Raw genomic sequence first — 27,586 nt, forward strand, 5'->3', positions numbered from 1 at the left:
CCTAGGTTTTTAAAGTGTAATTTCTACGCTATCTCGATAATTATGGTTACAATAAAAGCGTAATGTTTAGTTTAAAGAGGGTTCCGAAATACGAAAGCTGAACACACCTCTGCTGAGGTCCCCTCCCCGTCAGGTAGAGCAGATCGGCCTATTGCCCTTGTAACCCGATACTATTGTAATCTGAAATAAAGGAATGAAACCATTTTGTTATTTTTTACCGCAGAGCTGTTAAGGTCGGGGTTGACCGTGTGTCATAGATAGAAAACTATCATCATCATGAACCAGCACGCGCCATCTTCGTCCTCTTCTTCATCGCCTTCCTCTTCTGTTTCGCTACCAGAAGACGTGCGCCGATTTTTCCGGCGAGGAATGCAATAATTTGATGGGCGATATAATGGGTACAAAGAGAGGGAGAAAGAAAGAGAGGAAGAGGGAGAGAGAAAGAAAGAAATAGAGAATTTCTTGGCGAACAAAAGTTTTCTGCGAGGCGAGATTCGAACTCGCGCATCCACGATCCGAATGCGAGCGTCCTAACCACTCGGCTATCCAGGCACGCTGGCAGAGCAGAGCAAAGCCTTCTATAGTACAGCAAGGTGGTGGGAAAAGAAAGTGAGGTTGAGGAGGAGAGATGTCAGGGTTAGGAGGATGAAAAGGAGAATGTGAGAACCAGTACAGAGAGAGAGAGAGAGAGAGAGAGAGATAAATAGAAAGAAATATAAACAGAGCTATAGATAGGAAGAAAGCAGAGAAGCAGAGAAAAGGATAGAAGGCGAGAGAACGACTGCACACAGAGAGAGAGAGAGAAGCAAATACACAGAAAGAAAGAAAAAGAGGGAAAAGAACAAAGGGATGAAAAAGAGAAAAAGACACAGAAAGAAATAGACAGAGATGAGGAGATATAAAGCAACATACACAAAAAAAGATGTGAAAGAAAAAGAGAAAAAGCATAATCATGTATAGTACACTATAGATAGTATAGTTTGTTGTGTGGCATCGAAAAACTATCATATTCATGAACTGGCACGCGCTCTCTTCGTTATCCTCTTTGTCTTCGTCCTCATCTGCTTCTAGTCCATCAGCTCTGCTGTGACCAGCCTTACGCGACTTTATGCAAGTTGCGCTATTTTTTTTATTTTGTGCATTAATGTCAATAAGTTAATGTCAATAAGTTTTCGCCAGTGAGCGAAACGTCTTGCATATAGCGGTGAACTAGAAAACAGAAGAGCTCGGCAGCGGTAGCAGCTGGGACGATGACACTTTCTCGCGCTGCGATCAGTCGCAATGTGTCTGAAACAGCGGCAAAAAAAAAAAAAAAAACGGGAAGAAACGAAAATACGGCTAAGTAAAAGGAGGGTCATGTGTGCTATTTCAACCTTGTTTTATGGCCCCTGGTCGTTTCTTCTTATTTATTTTTGGCCACCTTGTTACAAGTGCGAAAAATTACTGCCGTATACTTTTGGGAAGATGATAGGCAGACTGTACCCGTTAAGGTTTTCGTTTGGACATGTGATGATTTTTGTCGAAGGGTTGCGTGTGACCTTTGAAACATCTTGATATTGAAGCGACCACTCGCCCTGTATACCGTTCGTGCTTCTTTGGAGCTCTCTTTCTTCCCTTCTTCGTGAACTGTCTTTCCGTCTTCGTGAACTGTTATAAACCCACACCTAACAACCTAAATAGGTGGCACGTGATCGCAGTCCTGCACACTGTGCAATCAGTTAGACACGCGCTGGTTTTGTACCGAATTCCTGCTTGTGCTGTTTCAATCGACCATCTCGGCAGTTTACCACTCTCGCCGACTGTTTTCGTCAATTTTATTTCGTTTGCGTCAGATCACAATCGAATGCACGCCGCGGACGTCCTCCACGGGGTGTACTACCTGACGTCACAAGCCATCCCTGGTTTCGTACAAGCGGTGCCGGACACCTCGGACTCGCCGCTACACAAGACGGCCGGAAACTTCCTAGCAGGTGACACCTATTTGGTAGTCAAACGAGGCGCAATTTAAAGCTCATTCTATGTTGAAACACATGGTTTCGGCCAAAATGCACCATTCTGAAGGCATTACTTAGTTTATTGATTACTCTTCATAACGTGCAACTTGACTACAACGCATATTGTACACGAGGATGCTTAAGCATTCTTTTTTTTACGAGCCATAAGATGATTATACTATCCGAAAAACCTATTAATTTGGAACATTAACTGAACTTTCAAGTCTCCTTAAGCGCACGTGATATTGAGTCTGTGGAATGATGCGATGTTTTCTTACAAGTCATGTATTTATTGAACTCTAATCTATGGCGTAAACAATGACTTTTATTCTTACATAACGTAATTGCCCTATGTTCCGTATTTTCACGATTGTTGGTCGACCCATTTTATCTAAATTTGAAGTCCAAAGTTATGGGGGTCTACTTGCAATCGAAACCGTAACTAGTACCCCAAGTTGCAGCGGGACAAACGAGAAATCAGGGACGTTGCGATGTGGGAACATTGTGTTCGCGCTCCGGCTGTACCTGTAACATATACCGTATTTTCTCGCGTATGATCCGCACCCTAAACAAGAATTAGCGGAATTTTTTTATATAAATGATCCCCGCGTATTGCCGCGAAGCTAGCGTTCCTGCATAGCTGTAGAGCGCTGCCGTGAAGCCGCCTTTGCACACCAGAATTCGAGTTTTTTCTTTTGACTTCAAAAAAAAGTTTGAGTTCGTGACACACTCTTAAAATATTCTAACCCTAATTTTTACGAGGACAGGACAGAGAAGTGAGTGACAGGACGATCGCCGACTCCAACTATGTAGTCAGCGCCCGTCCTGACTATAGTTGGAGTCAGTGTTGTCTTGTGTTTTTATTTATCTTTTTTTTTTGCCGTGCGATTTTTTTTTTGGGGGGGGGGGGGGCTCGACCTACATTCGAGTCAACTTACAGTCGTGCAAGTACGGTATTATTGAGTAGCTTAATGGTACATTTGGCTGGGCGTGTTCTGCATGTGTTATTAGGACCTAAGAGTGCTTGCGAAGAACAGGTATTTGTGGAATGTGCAAACGCATCATTCTGGCTTACAACGTTTCTGTAATCAGTTATCTGTTTGCTGTTTGAAAGGCCCTGACCTTCAAGCTTTCGGTGTTAGATAAGCGTCTGCTTTGGTAACCCGGGATAATTTATAACATTACGATTATTGTTACTATCGTGCAATATTTCAGTATTTCGCTATTGGACATGGCTTATACTGGGGCATATGAATTGCGTATTTATAGCTCGCACCCGGCGTTTCGCAAATTAATATGCATTACTACCCGTAGTCTTCCACGACGTTCCCGGAGGTCCAGCTTCGAGGTTGCAGATCGATATTCACTGATTATATATTCGCCTGGTCTAGGCTCTGCGCGACTGATCGTTAATCACGTTCCCCCGTAGCATCCGAGATAAGACGACACCCCTTCCAGAGCACTGCGTAAGCACTTACCAGGACAAGTTGGCTATGTCTCATCCTCATGATTAATATTTGCATGCGACTGTACAACGCGCACGGCGAACCTCTTCGAGCTCGCAGTCGCAGTCCACTGAAGCCTAAGCCTTGTTTTCGTCGTCGGTATGCACTAGCGCGAATTCATGACATGCATAAAATCCTTTTGAACAATGGCTGCCACTGTTCCTCTTAAAGGGTCCCTAACCAACTTCTGAAAATAGAAAGAACGAGCGCGTTCTTCTTTCCTGGCGTTTCACGTCTCTTCGGAACAACTCGTGACGCCAGCAGTATGTTCACGGGGCGTCATGAGGAAATTATGTCTCGATTGGTTCATATAAGAGGGATGCAAGTTGTGAAGTGTCTCCCACCCTGCTTTGCCATGCAGTCGCACGCCTGTTATGTCTTGTCTCGCAGGGCTCTCGGGCGCAGTGAACTGTTTTCACTTGGTTTTCTGTGTTTTCGACTGCGCAAGCTTATGTAACAGCGTGCAGCCAAAATTCCCATAGTTCTGATAGGCTCAACGCTAAGTGCTGACATTGACCAAGCGTTTTATGAAGAAAGAAGTAGCGAGGAAGAGATGGCGCCTATAGGAAGGGCAGTGAAGTCGAGAAAGAAGCAACTCTCTCGTCCTTGAACTCAAGAGTGGTGCAGGGACGCTTTAAGCCTAGCAGCGTAACAGCTTAGAGCACAGCATGAAAAAAAAGGGAGGCAAACGTCGCTCATTAATTCCTCTTTACTTCCCGTAAACATCCCCGAAAAGACAGTACAAAAGCGGGGGGTTGTACACAGTATGATGTGATTGTCGCAGTGATTCAACATGAACATACAACTGATAGGTTATGTATGAAGCTTAATAGGCAGGTGATGGCGGTGATGTCGTGGAATAAGCCGTCCCGTGGTATTTCGCTGCTGTGTGTCTCCGCAGTTATAAAGCCTTGGCAAACACGGCATCAGATTGTCAGATTGCCTGCAGCTCCGTTCACAGAAGGCACTTAAAATAGCAATGTGTTGTCCGATGAACACATCTTGGGGCGATCCCTTTCAGTGCCAGAGACATCACCGATGTTTAATAGATGATGCTGCGTGGCCCATGTATGACTTCTCTGGCTTTGGGACAGCACTTCTGGGTCCTCGCGTTCACATTAAAGATTACGTTCCTAAGTTATTAAGGCGCGATATATAATTAATGTACGGACGGCGATTCAAGAGCACATAGCTATGAAGATTTCCCCCTATAAGAGGGCAGAAAATGCCTATATAAATTTGTTAAACAGCACGGGTGATAAAGCAAAATGTCCGGAGGTCATTTATAGATGTTCTTGAAGGTCTTGAGGGCACTGAGAGAACCTTCAAGTTCTTTTTTTTATTCTTTTGGCGCATACTTTATCCTTTAGGGATCAGTCATTCTTCAGCGCTACCCATATATTTTTTTTTAATAGTGCAGTCCTACTGTTTTCCGCGCTACAGGGTTCTCTCAACTTATGCACAGCATCGACATTAGTGGCTTAAGCCCTCTTGAGGCTGCACTGTCGTACACCGCAGACACATGAAAGAAGAAATAGCATTGCAAAGTTTACATTGCAGTAAGTATCCGCAAACCTATTTCTTTCGTTTACAGAAGAAACTTACGGTATCATGGGAGCCAACTTTCCGGCCTTAGAACTCATGGCCCTCTACACAGCAGCTGCCATGCACGACTATGACCATCCTGGCAGGACGAACGCCTTTTTGGTCTCCACGTACGCACCACAGGTAAGGAAACATCGCCACTAGTGTCATGAATGTACGCAAGAAAAAGGATATCGTTTTTGCAAACAATAGATTTGGGTGCGAATCAGGTTGAACGAACTCAATCTGGTTGGCTTGATAGGACGTGCGTGGATTAATGACTCAAGTTTACCTTGAGGAAGAACGACCTATATATGCAATAGTAAACGTAAAAATGTGCTAAAAGAATTAAGATGGAATAGAAAGCTGGAAGAGGATTTCGGACCACCCAGTGAGCTATCGAACCGTAAGTAATCGGAGCAATGTGATAAATTGATTGGTGGACTTTCAGGTAGCAACAATGCGTGACCGATGTTGTATTTCACTGTAACAGATAGAAGTGTCTTTGGCAGGTCTTGTAACGCCAAGAAGAAATAACTCATGTCCTGACAGAATACGAGAATGTCTGTCATATGTAGAGAAGCATAGCCGAGCTAGGCGAAGGCTAAGATAAGTTGATGTGATACATAAATTAGCCGTAGAGTACACCATACGGATGGCACAGACAACCTCAAGTCGCTGAAAGACGTTTTTGACCGATATTAACATGTGTGATGATGATGTTCATGATGATGGTTATTATGATGCGTAGTTTAACCTGTCCACAGCTTCCGAGCTTTACTGCTCTTCACTGTATACTTGGGAAGTCTTTAAATCTGAGTGGTATAATCAAGAGACTTCGCACTTGCTTTTATCTACAAAGCATATTTAGTAACACGACATTTGAAACAGAGACTTGTCATGCCCAGCCTATGCTATGCATAGTGCGTAGGATAGGCTGATCATAAAGGTCCCTGGGCTGACCATGACACATCCAGCGCCGTCAAGCTCGGAAATCTGCCATTTTCATTTTGCTATGCTGTCCTCTGCCGTCTTGGCAAGATTTTGGTCGGGCCCGGCACAACCGGTATGGCTAGGACGATAGCCTCCGTGATCAAGAGGTGTTTCGTGACTTTTCCGCTAGGGGCAGCGCGCATGCGCCGTGGTGTCGTGAAAAAAGGCGGATTCGTAGTGTGTGAAGTTAGTGCTGCACTGTTCGTTCTAACCCTCGTGCGTTTTATTCGCAGGCGGTATTGTACAACGACCGGTCGGTGCTGGAGAACTACCACGCGGCGTCCGCGTGGACGTTATTCCTGTCCGAGTCGAAATTTAACTTCCTCGTGCACCTGGACAAGGCGGAGTTCAAGCGGTTTCGCTTCCTCGTGATTGAGTGCATTCTCGCCACCGATCTCAAGAGGCATTTCGAGATCCTTGCCGAATTTAATGCGAAGGTAAGCCAGCACTACGTGTGAAGCGTCATCTTTCCTCTCACGGGTGATTATCTTTGCTGTCGTCTTACAATATGGAATCGTTTCTCGTCCGAATACACCAAAGCAATGGACAGTTTGTACAACAGTGAACGTAGTGGTTCCAATAACACAAGGGGTTCGCAGAATGACGGATTATTGAAGTCGTAGAAATCGGGGTGACCGAAGGAACACATTTTTTTTACATTGTTTACGACATGCTTAGGCGTTCCTTGTTTGTCCACTGCCGATCAATCGAACATGTCATCGTGCAACATAATGAAAAATTAAAAATGTCACCATGGTTTCTCGAACGTGTAGCCTACAATTCCTATGTGCACCTCTCATTTGGTAGCCATGCCACTGAGTAGTCATTTACTAAGTACATCGCTCTCATAATCTGCATCCGCCGTCTTCATAAACAGTGAGATAACCAGGCTTTAATATACCGGTGTAGGGCGTCTTGCTTTTTTAAACGCCTGGGTACGTTTTCTTTGGGTCATATCTTAGTCTTCATGTTGTCGCCTTTAATAATTTTGTCTCATAAGTGATCACCTAAGCAAATATTGCCTTATTCTCGCAACATTTAACGCCGTCATCCGCTGTCAGCTACGATACCTTTTGATTCCATAATTATGACAGCTTTTAAGCAATGCAGATACTCAGACTCGGTGATCTCCCAAGAATCTATATCGTGTAAAGTGTGGATGTCAGTGAAGGCTAGGCCAGTATGACAGATAGCAGCAGAGATCGCAGTGAATACTCTGGTACTCTTTTTTCCGCAAATATCTAAAAGCAAGAATGTCCACGACACCACATCGCCATAGTACGCTGTACAGTGATCTTTCGACTTTCAATTAAAATTTACTAAGCACCCCTTTATATTGGACAGTACTTAATATTGGATGCACCCACCACGGTTTTCTGGTGGTTATGGTGCTCGACTGCTGACCCAAAGGCCGCGGGAGTGAATCCCGGCCGCGGCGGCCGCATTGTCGATGGAGACGAAAATGCTTGAGGCCCGTGTACTTAGATTTAGGTGCACGTTAAAGAACCGCAGGTGGTCAAAATTTTCCGGAGCCCGCCACTACGGTGTCCCTCATAATCATGTCGTGGTTTTGGGACGTTAAACCCCAACAGTTATTATTAATATATTGGATGCGCGCTGATACTGTGAATACTGGCAGTATTTTAGCATTATAGCAAAGGATCACTCGACTTCCTTAGATCCCCAGTACACCCTTCTCTGTTCACGGTTTTACTGCCACCCACGTAACCTACTGGAACTTGGCCTGCTTCATACTTGTTCTTTTTTTCTCTCGCTAGGCAAATGACACAGATGCCCCGGGGATCGATTGGAACAACGAGACTGACAGGCTGCTGGTAATGGAGATGGCCATAAAGCTGGCCGACATCAACGGACCGTGCAAGAGGCACGACATCCATGTTCAGTGGACGTACAGGATAGCCGAGGAATTTTACGAGCAGGCATGCATTTCTCTTTGGTTTCCTTCGCATAACGCCCCGCCCCCATTACTTACTGTGTCTGAACATCTGACCTCGGTGCCGTCCAGCGTAAGACATAGAATGTCGTCATTAGCGGTTGTCGAGCCTACGACCTTTTATGTTCTCCCTTTGGCGAATGATCCGCCAACAATAGACAACGTATCTTTGCCTGAGAACGTACGTTGTGGCATCTCGTACTCTTCTAGTTGTCAGCGTAGTCTGTAACGTCACAGAAATGACAGCTTGTGCAGGCAAGTAAGTCCTTCTTTTTCGATGACTCATACCTAACATTAATAGCCACGGTAAGAGTAGATGATACCGGTACGGCGCATTTACAGCATGATCACTAAGCTTTATGTCAGGAAGATGGGGCCCGGTTGCATACCGTACACGTTCTCCTGTCCATTGTCTTTCATAATGACTCAATGTCAGAAGGACAGAATCCGGCCATCCGCCGCTGCTAGACAATGCACTGTACACAATGTAAAGTTACGAGCTTGTGTTACCTCTGCTTGTGGTCATAGGTCTCTGAGGCTTGCCAGATGTCTCTGCAAGACCGTGAAAACAAATGGGCGTGACCTTAGTGACAGGTAGCGACTGTGACAGCGAACGAATATTTTCGCTTCTATGGACAGGGCGACGAAGAGGCGACGCTGGGCATGCAAGTGTCGCCATTCATGGACCGCTGCAACCCGCAGCTGGCGAAGCTGCAGGAGTCCTTCATCAACCACCTGGTGGCTCCTCTGTGCAACGCATACGGCGAGGCTTGCCTGCTACCCGGACACTGGGTCGAGGCGTCCGACAGTGAAGACGAAGGCCAGTACAAATAGTGGCCCTTCCGTGATTAATTCTCGTCTTCCATTTAAAGAAGTGCCCAGATGAGACCTTCGCGTTCCTTTTTTTTTTTTTTTTGAGCGATTGCAATTATAAGGACGCGCGAAGCGGCAATTCGCCTAAAATAACAGAGAGCTCAGCTTGTTGCTAAGTGTTCATGTTAAAAAGACAGGGCGTGCAAACACGGACACAAGAGAGAAGTCAAGACACCACAAACGCCGGCGTTTGTGGTGTCCTGACTTCTCTCTTGTGTCCGTGTTGGCAATTCGCCGTTGCTGCAGCCGTCGCCGTGATGTTCCCCTAAACATCAAGGGCACTGATATCTGAGCACGCTGCGCGTGATGTGCTGTGGGATCAAGGGAAATGAAAAGCTTTACAATAGTACAGTTTGATTAGAAGTAAAGGACTGCGCGTTATTTTTTATCTTTTTCGCGTTTACGAGTAAGTCCTCTCTACCTAGCAAAAGACTTTCTCTCTCTTTAGAGTTTAGTGTTATGTTTCGCTTGAAAAACCAGTTTATGAAACCTGCATTATTCGCACGAGTTTCGCTTGAGAAAGCAGCGTTATTCGCTTAACGTCTAAGATAGCGAAGTTATCTCCTAGGTTCTAGCCTGTCGAGTTAATCATCATTTAGCATCAAAATTTTCAAGTACTTTCCGGTTCGATTTTTCAGGTGGCACCGACAAAACAGATTCCCAAACCGGAAGAGATACGGAAGAGGAAATGGAAGCGGAAACATCTGCAAGCGGTAGGCATCGTTCATTTCCGTCCTTTCTAGTTTCTGTGCTGCCGCCTTTTGCCTGCCCATGTACATTATCTCTCTACAGGCCTGCGTGACGTAGGCGCTCCTATATTTTGCTTTTAGTTAACCGCGCGAAAAATTTATACCAGTGAGCTTAGACATTCCAGCGATCTAAGGGAACCTGTAATATGTTTGAAAAATGATGAGCCTATTCCTACTGGGGATTAACAGAACAGAATGAAATTCAACTGGTCCCAGTCTAGCCTCTAAGCAACTCTACCCTAACCTGCAGAGTTGATGTTCTGTTATTGTTCCAAACAGAAGGGGACCTCAGATGAGCGCTCTGCTAGATTTCTTGCGTGGCTGATCCCACTCAACGTAGACGTTAACCTACCACACAGTTAGAGCGATACTTCTTGGAGGGAAATGGCTTCTTGGTGTAATATAAAGCTATCACTTTGTATTAGCTCTGCTCAGGGTCGTGGTGCTCCGAGGCTTGACGGATACGGCTAGATAGAGAAGTAACGGGTGGCTCTGGCAATTTATGGCTGACATTTTTACTTGCCTGGTTGCCAAACGAGTGATACGCTTCCGTACATACACTGTATATTCAGACACTTCCGTGCCTTACAGTAGTAATGATCGTAGACCTTCTGGAAATCGAAGGTCTGGGGCACAAGATAAACTGCCCTGTACCGCCTTTGTCAGAAGGCATCGATGCCACAGCGGAAACCAAGAAACCATTACCGTTAGATATATGAAAAATTATGCACCTCGCAGGTACAGTAACTGCTGTAAAACTGTCGCTTCCTTCGCATCCAACATTGCAGCGCTGAAAATTCTAGACTAATGCATATGCAGAAAGAATCTGAACAGTCAAGTTGAAGGCAAAAGTGCATCCTAATTTTCTCAGGTCCACATTGATGATACTTGTCTTACGTGATAGAGTTTCCTCGTAATCATTCACTAGTGCCGACAACTCATGACAGCAGTTAGCACTATAAGGACATCATTAGCTCTGCCATGACGAATCATGGGCGGTACGTGCGTAAGAGACGTTTTGTGAATCGGGGCCTATGTGCAGTTTTCCATCTTCAGGGATGTCAGCTTACGTGAGCTCATACCACATTTCAGTCAATTATATTCGTGATGATCAGACATTAAGTGCTGCTCGTAAGCGTGTCGCTGAAGTCGGCCACACTTTCTATACAATTTACAACATATTTATCAGGTTTACGTGCTCTACTTTTCATACTTTCCTTTCTCTACGCGTGTGTGCATCTCTCTATAAAAAACCAGCATGCTTGCCCCCTTTTGATGTTGTTCAGTGTTTGCGGTGTTCGCAATGCTGTGTGCGTGCCACATTTAGGCCCCAGCGGTATTGCATAAATGTGTGTTACTTTTATCTTTATTATGCTATGCCCATCAATGACTTTTTCAGTTTGGTTACACTAACGCTGTCCGCAGCTTATGGAGTCCTCTTAGTCACTAACGCTGTTGGCTTTCCTCACTAGATGGTGGAGGTATGCGATTCTACAGTTTGAAGGCAATAGCATGGTGTGGTACGTAACGGCTTGCTCTTTGTAACATTCAAAGCAGGAGAAGCCTTCTCTTTTCATTGAAAACTTCCTTTGTTACCTTTTTGAAGCCAATAGACTCCCGATTAGAGCACTTCACCCTCCTTCTAACATGCACATTGCAGAAAGTTCACCGTGCACGTCACAGTGGTGTCAACGTTCCGTTTATTTATCATTTTTTCTGGCTGCAATGCGATGCCCTCTTCGGTTTTGTCACCTGCACTTCACACCGTCTGTGGTCTTCACGCACATTTGCCTGCGGCGACTGAAACTTGTGCCTTGTACAAGCCTCGAGGTTTTGTCACGTGGTTCTGACGCTTGCCCAGCTTTACATGCATTGCAAAGTGGGCGATGTGAATGACTCGAATGCTGTCCCCCATCATCTGCATCGACTTGATCCCACGCCTTGTTGCCGCACTAACATGTTGTGTAGTGCCAGAAACTAAACATTTTTCAAATCTTGTTGATGACTAGCCTTCTGAAACATGGACTCATACAGCCTTCCTAGCCTTTGCAACAAAATTAGGCATACGATATAAGTGCATTGGGCCAAAAAAATCATTGTTACAAAATCCACGAGTTACAATAAGACCGAAAACCCAAACATCTGTTAGTTATTCACACCAACCTGTCTTTCAGAAGGCTGGTAAATGTCACTGTGGGATGTTCCGACAAATGTTTCTGTCGTCTCGCTTGCGGATGACGCCTCTATTGCCTTTACCTGTGCTGTATCAAATGCTTACAAGCACTCCCTGCCAGATCACCAAAACATTCAGGTCAAGAAATTTTCTCCATTGTGTTCATGTATGACGTCTATCTCTTGTTTTCATACATTAAGAACGATATTTACTCCAGCCCAGTCAGGATATATCATTACATAAACGGTCGCAAGAGCTGTCAGTGTAATTCGTGAAGAGTATGTATGCTAGAAAATGAAGATACTAAGTCAAAAATATTCTTTATTTTCGGGCCTACAGGCTTTGTCTCAGAAAACACATATTCTCACTTGGTAGGGCCCGCTTGCTTCCCACTATAAGTATTGGCGTTATTTACAAGTCCCGCTGCACTAAGCACGAAGGATGAATGGAGCAGCAAGACCTTCAGCATAAGTCTCCGCAAAGACCTTCAAGCCATTTTAGGGCCATCGGGAGTGACGAGCTTTTCCTTCTTTAAAAGCTGTGAAATACCTCACACTGACACGGCCAGCCATCAGAAAATGACATTTAAGAAAAAGAGCAAGACGTAAAAGAATGGCAATTAACATTTTGTGAGCGGAACAGAGAGGAAGGTTCGAGGAAAGATTACGGATGTAAATGGACTAGACAAGCCTGTATGAGTCGGGGAAATGTAATAATATTTAAAACTCGCACAAGCTGCCCTTCACAGAGAATTGATCAAGTGCCTCCTCAGTGTGAAATCCTGTACGGTTTCACCAAAGTCAATTTGCGTGTGTGGGTGCACGACCATTGTTTATGCAGCGATATAAGGTGGTCACGTAATGCGTAGAACAGACAACTAGTGGACCGTAAGAGCAACACAATGGTTACCAAGGAATGGGAAACGCAGCCGAGGTAGGCAGAGAGTTATTTGGAGTGACGAAATTAGGATGTTCGCAGGGATATAGTGGTATCAGCTCACACAGGATGGGGTGAACTGGAGGTCATTGGCAGAGGCCTTCGTCGTGCAGTGGAATAAAACAGGCTGAGAATTATAAGCTTAAGCAGCTATAGTGTTTCACAATCGATGATTTTGTACTATGCTATAGCTAAGGTCGTGAATACGAATCACTCTCGCTGGTCGTTCCTTTTTTTTCCGTACCCTCCTGCGATGGCGGGCGTCACTATCTCAGGTCGACCGTGGAAGAGGCCCAGTCAGCAGCTTCAGCCACGGAAGGTGAGCTGCCTCCAGACGAAGCACCTCCAGGACAACTACGAGCACTGGGTGAACATCCTGAAAGAGGAGAACCGGCTCAAGGAGCAGCAGCAACAGCAGCAGCAACAGGGCGCCGCCGCTTCGTCGTCTTCGACGTCTCCTAGGGCAACCACGGCGCCCACGGCCGAGGAAGACCGTGCCGCCGCCTCGGAGGACGACGAGGACGACGGTGACGACGGCGAGTCGGACGACTGTGACGACGACGACGACGACGAGGAGTCACAAGCTGGCGTCGTCGGCGCCGACGTGGTGGTGGCGGCTGCGCCGTCACCACACCAGGAAGAAATGGAGACCATCCAGGAAGTGGAGGAAGGCGCACTCGGAGGCCAGGGCTCAACCAAGACGTCGCCATGCGTGAGTATAGCGTTAGTGCCCCACACCCCCACCTCACCTTCTGGTGTTCGCCGCACGGCTCATACATGACAAGCGCAGCAGCGATAATTCTTGAAAGGCCATTGTATAACTCATATATCACCGCAGCGCCGCTACATCCCTCCCCTCTTCATTTGTCGAATTGGAAAGAAGGCAAGCCTCGTAATGGATGCAAAAATTAAAATGTATCATTCACGTGCTTCTCACACCGGCCAGCCTTTGATCCTCGGCTTTAGGGGGTAATGGCGGCACGTAAACAGCTCTTAGAATGCAACATCAGGAGTCCTTGGCAGATATTATCGTTTAAAACTTGCATGGTCATACAGTGTCCTTCAAACAATAACGGGACAGGCCCACTAAGTGGAAGTACAAAGGAGTAAAGGGCAGTCGGACCTGTCCCGGGCAGGTCCGCGACAGGCCCGCCTTAGTAAAGGTACTGGGCATATTTCAGAATTTGCACCCCCTTTAGATTATTGGAAGGGCTGCCGCCGCTCACCTGACCGCCCACACCCCTCTGTGCGCTTGCCTATGCTTCACTGTCGCACATTCTTGGATCAGATACAACTATCTGTAACCTCTGCGTGCTGACTGTAAGGAACTGTTGCTCCACTGCTCGTATGCGACAAGTAACTGCATGTAATGTTTTGCTTTCTTTCTTGTCGTTTGCAGTCAGGAAGCTGCTAGCAGTGCTGTGAGGACGCAGGGCGGTGCGAAGACGCTTGCTGCCGTCGACGACGCTGTTGTTTCTGGTGCGTCACACCCACGTCCACTTCCGCCGTCACCGCTGAGCGCAGGACCAGCGACGCCCGGTCGCGAACAACGGTCTAGCTTCCCCACCTCGACCGAGGAAGGTTCTTCCCGCCGGAACTGACCGACCGCTGGGGCGCTCCGCCTGAGAACAACTCCCCCCACCCAACCAGCCGCCGAGAGGATGGGCTCAGCGAGAAACAACAGCCTCTGGCGACAATCATCATATCAAGGAGCAGGCCCTCGGTACACAGGACACACCACAGACAGACACACGTCTTCGCCGGTCTCGCCCCGGAGGCTTACGCACGCTGGCAGAAAGGCGCCGGCTGTCGCTCTTTCCGCTTAGCGCCTAAGCTCTAGAAGATGTGTGTGACGTCAAAAACAGCATTACGTAAGGATAGTTGAAGGTTCCCGCGAAGGTTCACTCGTCTGGTCGCAGATTGTGCGAATGACACTACAGTAAGGAGTCACGTCCTGGAATGCCGGCTAACTCTTGTTACACTTGGCGCATGCGCTCTCGCAGTGTGTGTGTGAGGTCACAATGCGTCGCGACGTCACAGCAGTTGATGGGCTTCGCGGAAGTTGGTTCGTCTGGTAGGCGATCGTGCCAGTGTGATTGCAGTAGCGTGGTAATCTGTTAAAGCCAAGGACCCATCTGCGTACCGAGTCACAACGCGTGAGGATGAACGCAAACTCGGACAACGTTCTTTGCGACTTATCACTCAACCTTACGTGTCAGGCGGGCCCGCAAAATGCCTCCTTGGCGTCAAGGCATTCGGACGTGAGCTCTCTGAGTAGCGTGACCAGCAGCAACTTTCGGTAGAGCTAATCTGAGTTGACCTCTTTGGGTATCATGTGCAGTCTCTACCTTTCGGCGTACGGAGGCGGCATCTATCAGCGGCTTGCGAAATGAGTGACAGTCGGCGCCTTCCCCGAAGCCTTCCTAGGACCAAATGGCGCCTGGTGTGAAAACCAGTGCTCTGTACTGAACAGCTTTTATTTTTTGTTCGTTTTCTTCGCCGACATGTTTCCTTTTCGCGTTCCTGTTTTTTCTTCCACGGCAAAGGGCTTGGCGAGCAAACACATCTTCCTCTGGCCGGCAGACGCTCGAACATTACGCAGACAGTAATGAGCAGTTGTTGCCAGACTTCTTTTCTCTCTCGACCGGTCGCTGAAATGCACAACCATCGCTGTGACATTTCGGCAGCAATGTGCCCGAGACTATTGTGAATATATTGCTAGAATGTCGTCACCCGTCAGCCCTACTGAGGGCGCAGTGTGTGAAACGTATAAATCGATGTTTAAAGCTGACCGACAATGCAGACCCGGCACAGTGAGTGGCACAGATAGGATTTTTCTGTGCATCTTCGTACGGAAGCCCGGGAAGTTGCTCTTTTAGCAAAAAAAGAAAAGAACAAAACATTCGACGTAACACACACACCTCCTTTAACGTTGATGGTCTTATTAGATCACATGAGGTCACCCTATACATCACTATTTCTCTAGTTATCGGATTTTACTTTTCGAAACTGCAGAGTAATTTATGAAGGATGGCGCAGTAGGTTACTCTCTTTTAATTTTCACCACTCCATGTTCGTTAATACGCACATTGGACGGAAATAATATAATGTGCTTACATATGATCATGTGGTTACGTGTAATGTTATTCGGTGCCATTGTTTACGAAGTGTACTTATCTGTTTTTCTGGAGCCTCTATGAGCATATATTGGTGGTCATGTAAATTTCTTTGTAATTTGAGCCTTTCAGAGAGAAGCGGGATGAAGGAAATGTAGAGAGGTCAACTGTACTGTTTATTTTGCTCCTGTGCACATGGAGAAGACACGTATGTACTTTATTCCCGTGCAAGACGCAACGTATGTACACTCTACACATTGAATCTAAGGTGCCTGTAATTGGTTCTCCAGATCAGCTCACGCTTTATCTCCTAGGAACTTGACTTACTTGCATTTCATTTTAAATACCGAAGAAATTTTACATTCCACTCCTATTGCAATGTGGTCATCCGTACCGGGAATCGAGCCCATTACTTTGTGCCTAGCAGCACAATGCCACAGCCATCGAGTCGCCGTGGAGAGTCCGCGTCGCTTGCCGTGCTGGTGCGGAACCCCGGGTATTACGACTTGCAAATAGGGAATTGCTTGGCTTGAAACTACGGTACATCTTGTAGTTTTTGGTTTTCGGTGGAGGGAACGTAATGAAACGTGTTTTTCGTGAAAGATTTACGTGCCTGGAAAGCCTTTCTTCGAAGTTTCAATGAGTTACCCGAATCTGGATAGGCTGCTTTAGCAGATGGTCTTACTCTCTTTCGTTTCTTTTGTGTGTGTGTCCACTGTGAGAACTGTTTCAAATGCGACCAATGTCCAGTAAGTTAGAGCAACCGCCATCGATGCCTCGTAGCGACCTTTCGTGGCTATTATACACTCAATATAGATTAGCGAGCAAAAAAAAAAGAAAAAGAACCACCAATATGTAGATGAGTTCCAGTTTTCTAGTAAGAAATGCATTTTATGTCAGCTGACTTGTGCCGGATGTCTGGTCCCCTTTCCTTATTGGTTTATTTGGTCCCCTTACCTCATTCGCCAGTTCTTTCATACCGAGACTCATATTCGCCTGGATGGGCTAGTCACTGCTGCGCATAGTCTATAAGTACGTCGACTAACGCACTTTACCTCTGTTATGCCAGGAAATCATCGACATATGCACATTGGGCATTCTGGCAGCTTCGTCTGCTGGCAGGCGGAACATTCGTTGTTTTACTCTGTGTGAAAACATGCGTTGGGTCCCCCGCGTTCAGGTGCCAGCATGCACCTGAATGTTCTTGTGAACGGTGCCGGCCTGCACCAAAGATTCAGGGGCTGACATGCACCTGAATGTTTTTGTTAATACCATTATCATTGCGGCATAAATCAAAAGTTATTCACCTGTCATCATATTTAGACTATAAATTCGCGTGTCAATTCTAGTCCATCACTATGCTACCTCTAATTTCACGAAGGCAGCTTTGCTGCATCACCCATGACTATTTTGTTTATTTTGATGCTTACTCCACTTCTGTCAATTGTCCCCAATTTATGTATATATGTTTTGTCGTGCTTTTGTTAAACACTGTGATTATTGCATCACTATTTTCCATCACTCTCTATTGACAAATGCTGAAGGAGCTACGTACATCTTCGCTTTGTAACAAATGCGATTTATTCTGCACATGAAAAACTGCATCTGTTTTCCCACCGGACTGAACTAACTGTCAATCAATGTCGTGTTCAGCTGTCCGTCTTTTTTAATAATATTTCATTACTTTTCTCCTGTCATCACTGTGCACCTTAGAAAGTAAGTTGTCTAGAGGTAACGTCATTTTTGCTCAGTTAAGCACAGACCAGCAATCAAGAGCAGAATAGGTCCTTGGTTTTCTGCCGTACAAAGCAGTATGTGCCTGACCTCCAGCTTTCCTTGGCAGTGGTACCGATTGCGTTGTAAGTAAAGATTGCACAGGCAGTTCTTTTATTTTGCGTAATTTAGAATTGTGGTTTTTTATAAGTACCCTTAAGACATGACCTCTTGATACATTGCTTATGCTGACCACCTCCTTCAATGCTCTCCACAGTTGTGGTGGTGGTGGCATTTCCGGATAGAGCCCTAACCCAGGCCTGTGCAGCTTTTATAGTTACGGTTATTACCATTTGCCGCAGGACCTGTTCTAGCAGTTACACTATGATTTCTATTTTATGAAAACAGCTTTATTAATATTGGCTTCTATTGCCGCATTTTCGCTCATCGGAAAATTATCAGCGTTTTCCATCACATAAAACGCCTACCACCGCGGAGAAAACATCCGCAGAATTCATTGACTTTTCACTACCATACATATGCCACCATTTTACTGTAATATTACTCAGCTTATTTTACTTCTACTTCATGTTAAGGTTTTTAGAAGATAGATGCCATTATGTTTTTGCTGTTGCGTTATTGTTCGCTGATTTTTCTCCCAACGCAACCAGTTTCATTGTTTGTACTTTGTTTTCATTGTAACTGAAAACATTGTTTTATTTAGAAGCAGATAAGTTTTGTGATCGTATAATGAGGGCATTTGAGTTGGCATCTAACGAAAAGCTTCCTCATTTGCATCCTTACAGTTTAAAATATGAACACACAGTGCCATTTTAAAGGCTTGTGTAGTTTAAAGAATGCATTGTAGTTATTCACGATGAGGACCTTTTACAATAAGCTTTTAATCATCTGTACGTAACTCCTTTTAGGACACGCATCTATTTACGAAGGGTCGATAGTATTCCCTTCAGAGTACAAGTTCTTGATCACTGACGCTCGTTTCAGACATCTTCTTTAAGCAAAAGAGCAGTTTTTGTTTGTGCGTTCCTACCAAAGTGAGCACTTTTATTTTATTTCGAAAGCCTGTATCTAAGAATCAATTTTGCGGGCAGTCTTGTGAAGCCTAACACGCTTAGGTGACTTAATCTGTTGTCATGTCGTTAATGGTTCTGACAGGAGTCGCGAGGCAAGTACTAAAAACGCACTCCGTATATTCCCTTCGAGTAAACATTTCTGAAGTGCAGGCTGTTATCACTTTCTCTCGTTCTGTTGTCTGGTCCTTAATTAACAATGCTGCCGCACATTGTGAGGCAAGCACCCCAAACATTATTATACGCTGTAAACACTCTTGCTTTGTTTGAACCTGTTACGATTTGCAGCCACTTTCACGGTACAACATATAGTTGGCATTGAGTGACGAGGGTATCGCGAGTATATGGCTATTAGTTCTAGGCGCCGAAAGGTTTATTGACAATGTTGGTGTACAGCTAAATTATAAGGAAGCGCTCGGCACCCTTGTTAATTCCAAGGACCCATCAAGTAAGGCAAATAATTATGCACTAAGATCTGCGAACTCTACACTACGCGTTACCAGGTCATGTCAGCATCGCAAGTTGGACATTGATATAACGAATTATCGGGTATACCGAAGTCAGCTATATCTGTTTTCGATACTGGTGTGTAACGAATATAGATACTTCGAAAAGCCAAAATTTCAGCAAAAGTGTTTTTACGTTGTATGCGACTTCGTCGTAACGTGGTTTAAACATGTTGGGCATTTATAGCCCACCAATCACAAAAATTTCAATGCCGGCTGTCTACTATGTTACATTTCTAGAAGCAGAGCATGTGGGCCTCACCACGAGCACGAAACAATCGAGCATTAACCTTTCCGTCTCCGACAATCTCTGGCATTCGCTGGTGGGTTTAAACTCTCGCAGCAATCCGTACAATGCCAGACGTTGATCTCAAACTCCGACCAGGTCATTTCTGCGTAAGAAGGCTGGGATTGTTCACATCCGATATGGTTGCGAAGCCTTGTTTAAGTTCTTCTAAGCCATAACTGCAGCAAAGCGTTTGCATAATGTTCTAGTGCTCTGCCACGTCAACTAACATCACGTCGCTTGTCGAACCTCTTGGAAGGCACCAGATTAAGCTCTAGGAATCCAGAGTGCTTCTGTTCTTTTTCAATGTCGTTTGCAGCTCGTTGTTTTTACAGTGCCTACTTTCACCGAAAACGCACTCACCCTGGATGATGTCTTAATTTAAACGTTTCTTGTAGCTATGCTCACTGTCATACCACTTTGAATAATTGTACTCCCTCCCCGCTTTCAGCTGCAAGCTCTTGTAGGGGTTGCCCGATAATAGGAACTCCAATACATTAACATTTATTTCTTACGAAGAGTACGTTATCAGTTTCACAGCTTACTACGGCTTTGTCATGCGTTTTGTCGGCATGCTCACTCTGATATTTTTTTTTCGTCGTTCTTTCTGTGCAGCCGTTTTTCCAAGTGTGTCTTTGGCGTACAGGGTCCCTGCGTCTTTCGTTTTACGGTGATATAATAGAAGTAAGGTGTTACTAGCGTAGTAAGAGAGATAATCGAGCAGCTAGTGCAGAGACACGGAAGCTGCGGTACACATATGCCACGAAAGATAGCACCGCGCACAAATGTAAGCACTTTTGTGACACATTTCTTTCTCTTTTCTCTGTTCCTACCCTGCCCACACCGTGTCGGGGAGTAGGATGTGCAGACATTGGAATGGGAAGTGTCGTGGCATTGCTTGATTGCTGGCCCAGCTGAGGAAAGCTTTACCTACAGCTATTAATCTACGGCCTCAATAGGAAGATTTAGACACTCCACAATCCTGCCCTATAGCAACGTGTGGCCCGCAGTGATGTGCTATGTGAGGTACCACTAGCTACCGTACATGGTCAGAACCGCCTCGAGGCTCTTTGCGCACGAGTCATTGTGGCAAACCAGCGTAACTTACTACCTTTCTCTATGCCTGTAATGAACAGTGATGATAACTCCGGAAATATTTAGTGAGTAAGCCTAGGATTTATGCATCGTATAGTTTTCAGGGTACTGGGAACATTGAATTCATATTTCATTATGGTGATCGTGTATGCGTTAGCATTGGACAATTCTAAGATTTCTATATATGTCTCATGGGTCCTGAGAAAGTAGAAATTTCCAAGGCTGATCACTTTTAGTTGACAGCAAAATTAACTAAGTACACTTCACCCTTGCCGTGTAGTCATGTGAGTAACCCGATAGGTGTCTTTGTAGTTTTGTGCTACAACCATACGGATGCCAAATTTATTTTCATCGAAACTACCTCTACCTGTCGGGTCGCTACGTAATTTACGTCGTTCTTTAAGGCGTACGTTAGTGTCACTGAGGGTTGACTAAATTAGCTGAAAGGCTACGCCCATGGACTGATCAGGCATCATTCTCTTAAGGAACCACAGGCTCAGAACGTTGGTTACACTGGTAATGGTGAACATGTGCAGTGGTCTTACGTCAGCCTGTATTTACATTCTCCTTCGCGAAAGTCTTCGCGGTACCCGGCGCCATACTTCGGACCAAGCGAACGCTTGCTGTCGTGTCCGTGTCGATTGTTGTCGAGCTTCAATAGAGTTTGCGTACAAAGCTCGATATGCCCTGTCTGCTCGCGCAGCGTCGCAAACCGAAGTTGTAAAACGAAGCTATTGAATTGTTTTAGCCTGTCCATAATCGTATTAGAGGTTACGAAGTACCAGAACAACGCAGACACACGCGGCAACGTTGGTGGCGTCCTCCTTCGACTCTAACATCAACTAAGGGACGTGCATATCGGTGCAGGCGCTCACTGCAAGGCGTATGCAATCAGTTGGTGGCTTTGTATTTTGGTACCATGTTTAACTATGGCGTGTCATAAATGACCCCCCCCCCCTCGCCCCTCCCATTCAGTTAGTTTCCAACACACCATTGTCCGAAAACAAACCGAGGTAATAATAATTTCAACCTCACGACGCTTCTGTCTCGTCCGAAACGTTTACGGCACCATACAATTAGTGAACAAGCCCACCCATTCAAAAAAAAAAAAATCTTTGGCTTGTTCTCGTTATGCAAAATGTCAAAAGAGGTCGCCACCATTACTACCGCTCGCGTCTGCGTCATCTGGCCTTTCGGTGTACTACGCCTAGCATGTCTTCGTTATAGCTTCAGTGTAGCGTACCATGAAGGTCTGCGTCCATCGCGAAAGGCTGAGTACAATGTGTGTAAAGTGTACGGGTACATGGAAGATCCGTGTCACTCAAGCTACCTGTTTTCTACAGTTATGACATAGCGAGTTTCGAGAGCTCTTTGTTGCAGGTAAAGGATTCAAATGCGCACTGGCAGTTTTTGCTCTGAGATGGGTTTTAATTGGCCCTAACGTGTTATAAGGGTAGCTTTCGTTTGGGGCTGTTATCGGGGGTACGTCTAGCGTTTGTTCTAGTTACAGACATGCCTAGTGTAGTGGACTTCATCTACCCTACAGCAGTGCATAACTGGACTGCGCCGGTGAAGTCGGCAATTTGAATACACGCGTCTCATCGCCATTTTCGCGGCCTCAAAGCCTTGCATCGGCATGCTCGTGGTTATCACATTCCGCCGTGCGTTGTCAAATGCACGTGTCCTTGTTTACGATACTTGCGCGCTTTTGGCTCGTTGAAGTGGAAGTTATCTGAGGCAGGATTAGAGGATCACTGAAAACGACATATGGCGATGACAGGACAGCACTACGTTCAATGATAAGGATTCAAGCCGAGATGAGGTTTCCTGTGCCCTAGAATTTCCAACTAATATTTCCATGATATCACACGGAAATACCAATTTTGTTCGGCGCCAAATTCTATATTCATAAACTTCGTTCCTCGTTTTCGCCAACAACAGTTTATCTACATTGTTGAATAAAGTTCAAAAACAAACTTTTCTACCAGTCTAAACTTAGTCATTCTTCCTCTCGGTGGTCTTTAAGCTTCGTGCAGCAAGCCACAATGGAAGTTTGTGCTTTTGTCTCTTATAGCATCTTCTTTTTTCTTGTTATCTGCCACGTACATCACCACATATGCTTGCAGCTGGTATTTCAACAGCCAAAAGTATTTCTCTTGAACCCCTTTTTTTCCTCTCTGTGTCGTACCTTCATTTAATAGCATACAGTATAGAATTCTTGTCACGTTTCCTGCGTCTACGCGCAGTTGTCGTGGTGTTATTGCAATGAACATGACCACGAACACACTACATGGGACGATTTCATTACTGACGCGAAGGCGACGCATATATGGACGTATTAGCAATTTAACTATTCACTATTGTTTAGGCATTTCTACTGTAAAAAAATGAAGGAAAATACGTACACAGACAATGCGCACTTGACGAATCAAAGAAAACTTTTAAAGAACCTAATATACCGCTAATCTTGGTCAACGTTGAAGTTATCGTTCTGTTGGCGTTTCATGTTCTGTCGAATGCGCGTTCGAGTGATGCATCGAGCATTGCTTCGAAATCACGTGCACATTATCAAACACCTCTAGAGTGAAATATGTTAACGAATATTAAAACCGAAACCTACGAGCCTCTGAACAAAGTGTCGGCATTTTCGCGAGTGTGCCTCGAGAAAAAAATCATCGCAAGCCAATGCAAGCCAGTATCGCACATTGCCAGATATCAGTAGCGCACTGACTTGCAATATGCATTAATACATAATGCAAGCCATAACGCCTTGCGTTAATGTAATTGCATTAACGTTATTGCATTAATGCAATTACATTAATGTCTTGCATATTCAAACGAGTGTGAGCTCGTTGCGACTATTTTACCTACTTGCATTGCCTCAAGTAAAACGCGGGATCATTTTCGCGGGGTGTGGCGTTTTCTTTTTTTGTCATTAGGTTCTATACCCTCTAAAACAATTATGATCCATTTGTTTTGATGCATGATTTTTAGCGTTAGGTTATAGTGGTATGATAATGGTTATCTAACGCTCGCAGGTTCCCAAGCAGGTTGAATGCACAAGTACAATTACTGATGCCTACTACCTTGGCGAGAGGAGAATTAATCCTTTGTTTCTGGATCAATAATGAGAAATGCAGTCTGTTTCACTGTATTCTTACTTTCAGGTGCCAAAATTATGTATGCAGGATTTCAGCTGATTTAGAACCTGATAAATCTTTCTATAGCAACGAGAAATTGGCAACGACATGGTATAATGGATGAAAGTCTTATCACTTCGGAACTACACCTTGCCAGTGTGACCTTCATGTCAATGTTGTTTGTTGTTTTTTTTTATTCATGTGGAAGTGATAGTGCAAGCTTGTTGTAAAGTAGAGATGTGCCCCGTCAGCTTTTGTTTCATTCTGCGCATGCAAAAGCAGCCTCACATTAAATCTTACATTGGGGCACGTTGAAATTCCTGGAAAGATTTGCTGAAGTTGACATTGTGTCCAAAAACCACGCCCACAAGACTGAAATCTTGAAGGCAGGCAACATTTCTGTGAGACATTTTGAGTTTTAGTACGTCTTGCTATTTGCCTTGTCATTGTTAACATTGTGTGCTAAAACCACGCCCACAAGACTAAATCTTGAAGGCAGGCAACATTTCTGTGAGGCATTTTGAGTTTTAGTACGCCTTGCCGTTTGCCTTCTTTGCGTTGAACACGCAAGGCACAACATTGTCTTTGGGGAGCGAATTCGATGCCGTACGAAATGTTTTTTCATCGTGCCTGATAAGCCAAGCTTAACAAATTATCAATTTCCAAGTCCTCAATTAAAAGATGCCAAAAAAAGCTAAGAAAAAGCTGTGACAGCAAAGGTAGGCGGCATGCCGTTACGAAAGGTGTATTCTGATTGAAGAGGTATTTTCAAGCTCTCGGTCTTGTATGCCCTGATGTACCACGCGTCAATTTTCGCCAACTGATTTTAGAATGACGAGCCAAGAAATTTTCTCCTGGTACGGCGGGAGGACTCATGCACAGTGACTTCTGATACCTTACCTTCTGTGTCTCGTTTTTTTTTTTTCATTTTTTCTTTGTAATTGCGTAGTACAAGCTGATCCATTATGAAGGAGAATGCCTTGACAGTGTTCATTCATGTAGAAATCCAAACAAGACAAGTTGAGGGGAAGATGCTGGTTTGAAATTATAAAAAAAATCGTTGAACAGGGGAATGTCGCTGGAGTCTAGGCTTCGACAAGTAAACTTCTCATCGTCAGGGCAGTGGACGAAGACAAGTCCACTTATTGTAACTAGGATTCCTGTTCAACCATCTTTCATGACTATTTCAGACAGACGTGCGAGTTAAACAGCCGCTCAAATAAGAGCTTATTATTTCTCTTGTATGGGTATGTGCTTCCTGGCACGCTTCTCATTTCATGGGAAAACGATAGAGCAATTAACCACATTTAGAGAAGATCAGGCGTTCCCTCTCATATTCGTCCACCCTGTAAGCACAACCAAAAAAATGGCGCTTCCTTAGGACCACCTCGAAGTCCGATTTCCTCTTTCGCAGGAGACGAAAGAAAACCGAGACATCAATCTACTCATTAAATACTCGTACATGTTCAAATTTGTCTTTCTTAACTGAGTGATGCATTCATATTCACATCTAACGAAACATTTACATAAACGCGCAATTGTTTTCATTTTTGTTCATTTTATTTGGCATAGTTTTGTGTATAAACACCATTGATCACTGGCACACTATAGATCACTGTTTAATTATCCAAGAATATATATATAATAGCTGTGCACTCATTACCTCGCGCAAAGAGCGTTCGTTCATCCGTGATGTGTGACTTCTTTTTCCACTTAGGCGACGTGTGAAATGATGCTTCTGTATAGACACAATACATTGTTCTTGCTGTTGACACCGATGCAGCTGTGAGACGTTCACGAAACTTTTATCGCAGTGCATTGTTCCGTTTTCGTTTCAACTTCCGTTCCTTGTCGTAGCTTCCCGGGCGATACTAGCGCTTATATATGTATATGTCACGCGGAAAAAAAAATGTCGAGAGCATGGAACGTTGACTTGGCGCTGTGGCAAAGTTGTTCCCCTGGACTCCCAAGTGTTTTTTCAGTGACGTTTAGGAACCACGAGACCAAAAAGAAGAACAGAAACATTTCTGGGACCCCCCTTTGACATTCTTTCGTTTCTTGCGGCCGAACATTTCTATTCCCGGCCGGAATTTTAGTCCATACGACCAATCCCGGCAAACACAGTTCGCTAGATATGCCGGGAACTTGGCTCAGGAGTGTTGTACAGCTACATAACATTGTGTTATTATTTTTTTTTTCGTTTCTCTCTCTCACTCTCAAACTTTTCTCCCTATCTCTCTTTGTCCCCTCCTTTCACAAAAAAAAAAAGTGTCACGTGCTTTTAACGATGTTGCAGTGTGTTTCTCTGCTTCCACAGTGTCGTGGCGAGTGATGATGATACTTGCCAATTACCGTGCTCCTCTGTTGTTGAGCTTCGGGCAGTGAACCCGCTTGCGTGAGTGATGATGAAGATGATATTGACGCTGGTGATGATGCTGACGATGCTGAAATGTGCTGCTCTCCTTAATTCTTTTTTTCTTGGAGCGAAGTGTTTTTGGAGTTGAGTGTTGGAAAGCTCGGGACTCTTCTTCAATGCACCTCTGGCCCCTCCACTTGGGGCTTTGACGGTGGGCTAGGCACGAGAGTGTATGACCTTTCGATGACATGTATTTCATGCCGCGAAGACCTTTAACAGAATGAGAGAGATGGCGAGGAATAAAAAAAAAACATCTGTCACACACCCTGCACGATATGTGGGTCCATAGCTTTTGTGTTTTGTTTTTATCCATAGTGTTCTCTTTTCTTGTGTTGCACCACCTCTGCAAATGGTGAGGATGGGCGTAAACAACCTGTAAATAAAATGTTGAAAAAAAGTATAAGTTGACGCCGGTGCGGAATTAAAAAGAGCTGAACCCTTGAAGGCTGTGTGGTCGTTTTTCTTGGCGTGTCCGCCCACCCTCTGGGTGCTCACTGTGTGCACATTTGCGCCAATCAAGAGGTCTAGGTGCAGGAACCCCCGCGTGCTGCTGTCGAATTCAAACATCTAAATGTGTTGCTAAGAGTGCACACGGGTAGCCGGTGGTTGCAACAATGTAAATAGGATATGGCGTAAAAAAATGAAACGATGCACTGTTCACTTGATAATGTCATACAAGATTGCCAGAGTCATTGTCAGGAGTAACTAAAAGTGCATAAATAGCGTCGAAAGACATACATAGTGTTGGACTTCCGTGTTCTAAGTAAAAAACCTTGGGAACATGATGCGCATTTGTTGTGCAGACCTCCACAAAGATGTACAATGTGATTTCCACTTGTGAGTTATGAATGAATTAGCCTAAACAAATTACGCAGGGTAACTCTTGTGAAAAATGTAAATTCACACTTAGAAATTACATGTCGCATAAACAAACCAATTATAGCGCGGAACACTCATGGTTGTATAATCTCTCCATAATTAGCCTGAGCTTTCTGTGATGTAGCTGGTGTTCTCAACGCCAGATACTTCCTCCGAAAGGAAACTGATGTTCCTTTCATGGCATTGTACTGGACAGCATATATATAAGATGAAGCATATATGTAACATATTACTGGAGGTCCCCAGAGTCTACACAACTGCAAATTTATATGTACCAGTAAGTCATGAAAAAGACTCGGATGGTGGAGGAGGTACTTCAAGGCGGATAAAAATGATCCACAATGGAACGGAGCTGTCCTCCTGAAATCGCAAGCGATAGCTACAATTTCAACGCGAAACACAACCTGTCAACAGTGCCATTTATCTCTACTGAACAACAGCGCCCAAACACGGACCTTACCAAATCAGCTTGAGAAGAAGGAATCGTCTACGCATCAGGCCCCTGAAGGAACAAATTAAGACTCAACATTTAGAGGATCTACCTGATAGGCATACCTAATGTTGCTGTAGAGATTAAAAGCGC

At 44.9% G+C, this 27,586-nt stretch overlaps 1 protein-coding gene across 4 annotated transcripts in view; it reads left to right on the plus strand.

The window, feature by feature from the left end:
* The window catches only part of LOC119403133 (cGMP-inhibited 3',5'-cyclic phosphodiesterase A), a 317,071-nt gene extending 290,503 nt beyond the window's left edge, over positions 1-26,568 (plus strand). For 3 of the 4 annotated variants that reach the window (XM_049418815.1, XM_049418817.1, XM_049418818.1), the window contains 9 exons: positions 1,833-1,970; positions 5,094-5,227; positions 6,310-6,513; positions 7,855-8,016; positions 8,670-8,850; positions 9,542-9,616; positions 11,125-11,172; positions 13,037-13,473; positions 14,161-26,568. In XM_049418815.1, the coding sequence (XP_049274772.1) occupies positions 1,833-1,970; positions 5,094-5,227; positions 6,310-6,513; positions 7,855-8,016; positions 8,670-8,850; positions 9,542-9,616; positions 11,125-11,172; positions 13,037-13,473; positions 14,161-14,175 (1,394 nt within the window). In that variant the 3' untranslated portion in view covers positions 14,176-26,568. The remainder of the gene's footprint in view (positions 1-1,832; positions 1,971-5,093; positions 5,228-6,309; positions 6,514-7,854; positions 8,017-8,669; positions 8,851-9,541; positions 9,617-11,124; positions 11,173-13,036; positions 13,474-14,160) is intronic. The other variant, XM_049418816.1, reaches the window with a different exon arrangement.
* Positions 26,569-27,586: the final 1,018 nt, after the last annotated feature.

Source organism: Rhipicephalus sanguineus, chromosome 8 (genome assembly GCF_013339695.2).
Source record: "Rhipicephalus sanguineus isolate Rsan-2018 chromosome 8, BIME_Rsan_1.4, whole genome shotgun sequence".
Taxonomy (NCBI): Eukaryota; Metazoa; Arthropoda; class Arachnida; order Ixodida; family Ixodidae; genus Rhipicephalus; species Rhipicephalus sanguineus.